This window comes from Pteropus alecto, unplaced genomic scaffold (assembly GCF_000325575.1).
Source record: "Pteropus alecto unplaced genomic scaffold, ASM32557v1 scaffold190, whole genome shotgun sequence".
Lineage (NCBI taxonomy): Eukaryota > Metazoa > Chordata > Mammalia > Chiroptera > Pteropodidae > Pteropus > Pteropus alecto.
Window position 1 is genome coordinate 4816935 of NW_006430462.1, and position 4595 is coordinate 4821529.

At 57.6% G+C, this 4595-nt stretch overlaps 1 protein-coding gene across 2 annotated transcripts in view; it reads left to right on the forward strand.

Moving 5' to 3' along the window:
* SMTN (smoothelin) overlaps positions 1 to 4595 on the forward strand; it is a 22202-nt gene that overhangs the window by 9997 nt on the left and 7610 nt on the right. Inside the window, exons 9-13 of one of the 2 annotated variants that reach the window (XM_025047657.1) lie at positions 1 to 281; positions 465 to 634; positions 2555 to 2647; positions 3699 to 3851; positions 3938 to 4013. The exon at positions 1 to 281 is cut by the window's left edge and continues 277 nt beyond it. In XM_025047657.1, coding sequence (XP_024903425.1) covers positions 1 to 281; positions 465 to 634; positions 2555 to 2647; positions 3699 to 3851; positions 3938 to 4013 — 773 coding nt within the window. The remainder of the gene's footprint in view (positions 282 to 464; positions 635 to 2554; positions 2648 to 3698; positions 3852 to 3937; positions 4014 to 4595) is intronic. The other variant, XM_025047655.1, reaches the window with a different exon arrangement.

Genomic DNA, 4595 nt, shown 5'->3' on the forward strand with positions numbered 1-4595 from the left:
CAACAAGGAGCAGCAAAGAACAGCCCGGCCCCTGGCCCAGCTTCAGAGCTGCCCCCGGGAGGAGGGCCCCAGGGGGCGGGGCTTGGCTGCCAGGCCCCTTGAAAACGGAGCAGGGGGGCGCGAAGCCGGCTCAGAGGAGCCCAGTGCCCTGCTGCCCGTGGCTGTCGGCACTGCCGAGCCAGGGGCCAGTATGAAGACCACATTTACCATCGAGATCAAGGATGGCCGTGGCCAGACCCCCACAGGCCGGGTGCTGCTGCCCACAGGCAACCAGAGGGCAGGTAGGCCTCCCCACTGCTGGAGATGAGTACGTGCAGCTACCCAGCTCTGCACATAAGACAGGTGCTGCGGCCAGAGCTCAGGGTGTCTCTGAAGGGTGTGCTGGGAGCGTGGGGCATCATCAGCTTTGGCTGGCATTGTCCTCACCCCACCTAATCTTGACAGTAGCTTTTCTCCCCTTCCAGAACTGACGCTGGGGCTGCGGGCACCCCCAACCCTTAGCACCAGCAGTGGGGCCAAGAGCACCATCACCCACATCAGCGGCCCTGGGACACCAGCCCGGCTGGGCAGTGTCACTCATATCACCCGCTTCAGCCATGCCTCCCCTGGTGGCCGAGGAGGCTGCAGCATTAAGGTGAGCCCCTTCTCACCCCACCAACCTTACCATCCACCTCTTATAGACTGCTTCAGGGTGTAGAGCTGGCCGGGTTCCTCTACTCCACTCCTTCCCCATTGCATACATGGAGAAACTGAGGTCCAAAGAGAGGAGGTGGCTGGCTGCCCGCAGTCTTCAGCCAGTGAGTTGGTGGAAGAGCCTAAGGCCAGACCCTAGCTCATCAGCCACTAGACATATCAGAAACTTACTCTGTTTTGGCCTTAAGCTTCCCACATGCTGATCTCTGATCTTTCCTCCAAAATTGGTTGGTTCATTCCTAATGAACAGATGGGAAAACTGAGGTTCAGAGAGAGTAGTAAGGGCTTTTACCCCTCTTCCTGTGGCAGCCCCAGCACCCCTGCTCCTACCCTACACTGGACCTCAGCCCTGAGGTACAGAGCTGATCATCTGTTCATCCAAGATCAGCCTGGCCCATTAGAAAATTGGAGATTAGCATCTGTGTCAACATCTCGTGGGGGAGGGTATGCTGGGCAGAAGCACTGATGGGGACAGACAGGCAGCAGGGCACCAGTCAGGCTGAGGCAGTAGCCTAACAGGTGGCACGGGAACTGAATATACTGCATCCTTCCATTATTCATTCCCGAGTCTGGGATCGGCTGGCTGGGAGCTCAGCCAGGGAAGGGATCCCCAGCAGGCTGCCCGGCTGCCCAGGTGATGCCCTCTGTGCTGCACCAGGGACTGAATGGGACTTTGGCCAAGGTGAGATGGCTAAAGCCAGCTTTAGGCCTTCTCAGGGGTGACAGGGAGAGGATGGGGGCAAGAAAGCACCCTTCCCCCCACAGAGCAAGACCTAACAGCTCAGTGCTAGGAGAGTGAGGAGAGGTAGCTAAGGCCCTTGAGGTGAGCAGAAAGTGTTACAGTGAGTTCTTGGTCTGAAAGCATCAACTCACCTCAGTTTCCCCATCTAGAACCAAGAGGAAGCAGATAATGTGCCTATAATGCATTTGTTCAAAGTCAGTGGTTGGATTCAAGCACCCTAGACAGGCCAGAGGACATTTATCTCAGGGACGAGACACTTGTCGCAATAGATTGCTCAATGTCCCGCCTCCCTGTGCCTCAATTTCCCCCATCTGTTCAAGGCTTTATAAAATAACATGGCCTGAGGCCAAAGGAGTGCAGGCCCGAGAGTCTGGCAGACTGGCTCTTCACAGCTAATGCACATGGTGGCCCAGGCAGGCCCATTCCTTGCTCCCTGCCTCAGTTTCCTGACCCGTGAGGCATGGGGCCCTGGCCTCAGTAATCCTCCCAAACCCTTGCTGTGCCGCAGGGTCTGTGATCTCTGCAGGGCCAGGGCCAGGCCTGGCGGTCTGCCTGCTACCCCTCCCCCACAACCCCTCCACAAGGAGCCCAGAATAGGTTTCTATTTGGGCTGCAGCCCCAGCTGGCGGGTGGCTGACTGGGAGGCCAGCAGGGGCGGGGCAGGCCCACTGCCCTTGCCTTCGCCCTCAGGCCAGCTGCAGAGACTCTGACACTACCAGCCAGAGGCAGCAGTCCCTACCACTGTCCCCATCGTCACCCCACCATAGAGCCCCCACCAGCACCATGCCGGGAGTACCAGGGCCTGAGTCTGAGCTAGCTGCAGCCCTTGAGGAGCGACTGGGCCGGGCATTGGAGGAGTTGCGGGCAGTGGCTGAGGCAGGCCGGGCAGCAGTGACCCAGGCAGCTGAGTCAGCTGCCTTGACCATGGAGCCAGTGGCCCGGGCAACTGAAGAGCTGCGGGCGGAGACAGCAGCACTGAGCCGGCGGCTGGATGCACTAGGCAGGCAGGTGGAGATGCTGAGCCTGCGGCTGGGGGTCCCATTTGTGCCCGACCTTGAGCCTGAGCTGGAGCCTAGTGAGCTGCTCCTGGCAGCTGCCGACCCCGAGGCCCTCTTCCAGGCAGCCGAGGATGCTGGGACCCCCATAGCCCACCCACCTGCCTTCAGCACCCGCCGCCGCTCCTCTGCTGGCCTTGCCCACAGCAGCAGTCTCGTAAGTCCCTATGGTCTGGGGGGAGGGGGTTGTTCTGAGCCAGGCTCTGCCTCTGCTGAGTAACCTTAGGTGTGCCACCACCATCTCTGAGCCTCAGTTTATCTATCTGTACAGGGCCTGGGGTGCTAATACTCCAAGACTGAGGCCAGAGGGTGCCAGGCTCCTGGCCCTGAGGCACGCGTGGCGGCTGCCCCGGCAGCTTCTGGCCAGGGCCCAGCCCCCATCCCTACCCCCATCCCCTGCCCCAGCCAGGCTGAGCCTCCCTGAAGCAGCTGCCGCCTCGGCTCTCCTTACCCTTACAGCAGACAGAGAGGCCCTGCCAGGAGGGGAGGGGCCATGATAGTTGGGCCGGGGGCTTGTCTACAAGTGACTGAGGAGATACCTTGGGAGGGGTGGGGGTCTAGATTGGGGCTGGAGGCCCCTTAGAGGGTAATTCCTAGTGGAATGTAGGGGATAGGAGTGAGTTTCAAAGAGGACTTGGCTCTGGGCAGCCCCAGTCAGACACCTGGTCAGGAGCCTATGGGTCCTTACCCAGCCTCCTGGGTGTGTGTATTGGAGGAAGGCCTTGTGCTGCCTGGGCAGTGGTCCAGGAGGGCCCAGGCCTTAGGAGCTGGCAGGACAGAACACAGCCTGCCTCGGAGGGGGCTGGAAATGAAGCAATAGAAAGAACTCAGGTTCAGGAGTTATGGTACCTTCAGCTCAGAGTCAGGGCTGCATCATACTTATAGAACTGTAGGCAATTATTCAGCTTCCCTAATCCTCAGTTTTCCATTCTGTTAGATAGGAACAGTAAAATCCTCAGTGCTCATACAGTGCTTACTAATGAATAGCAGTCACCATTATTGCCGCTATTAGTTGTGTTAACACAATCCTGGGTACATGGGAAACCCACAACACCGCATGGCCATCCTTGGGTAAGCAGTCTGGCTAGTTAGTGGTTATTTCCAAGGCTGTGCCAGCAACCCCAGGGTCTGGTACCCTGTCCACTGGGGGCATGGTTGGTTTCATTTAGATCCCTGCTTAAAGTCCATGCCTTCTTCTCATCCCACAGATGGAACCAGAGCTAGCAGAGCCCCCATCTGCAACAGTGGAAGTGGCCAATGGTGCTGAGCAGACCCGAGTGGACAAAGCATCAGAGAGGCGGAGCCCGCTGAGTGCCGAGGAGCTGATGGCCATCGAAGATGAGGGCATCCTGGACAAGATGGTATAGCCAGATCTAGTGTGGAGGGGGTTGTCAGGGTCAGGGATGAGCAGACACCAGGTGGGCAATAACAGGTGCTCTATCTGCAGCTGGATCAGACTACAGACTTCGAGGAGCGGAAGCTCATTCGGGCTGCACTACGTGAGCTCAGACAAAGGAAGAGAGGTAGAGAGCCAGTTGCCCCACCCTAAATCTAGCTGCTCCATCCCACTGCTGCTCCCCTCACTCTGGGGTCCATTTACAGACTTACCAGCTCAGTAACTGCCCTAGCCAGCTTCTCCTTCTCTAGACTCAGCTGCTCCCTTGCCTCCTTCTCCTTGGACCCAGCTATTCCCTTCCCTAGCTGCTTCTCTCCCCTAGCCACCCAAATTACTATTTCCCAACCATTACTATTTCTCTTCTCCTTCCTAGACTGAGTTACTCTCTCTCCCAGCTACTCCTCCTTGGATCCAATTGCTTCTCCAAGTCCTGTCGACTACTTTCAGATACTCATTCTTCCAGCTGCTTCTCTGTCTTTGAGGTCCATTGATGATCACCTCAGTCTCTGCCCCACCCGGCTTCTCCTTCCCTGGACATAGCTATTTCCTCTGTGAACCCAGCTATTCTCTCCTTCAGATTCTAGATTCATTTGCTCCTCCAGATATCTCAATTGCTCTCTAAATCTAGCTGCGTCCTCCAGAGCCCACTGATGGCTACCCCGGCTGTGTCTCCACCCACCTACTTTAGGCTCAGTTATCCCCTTTGCTA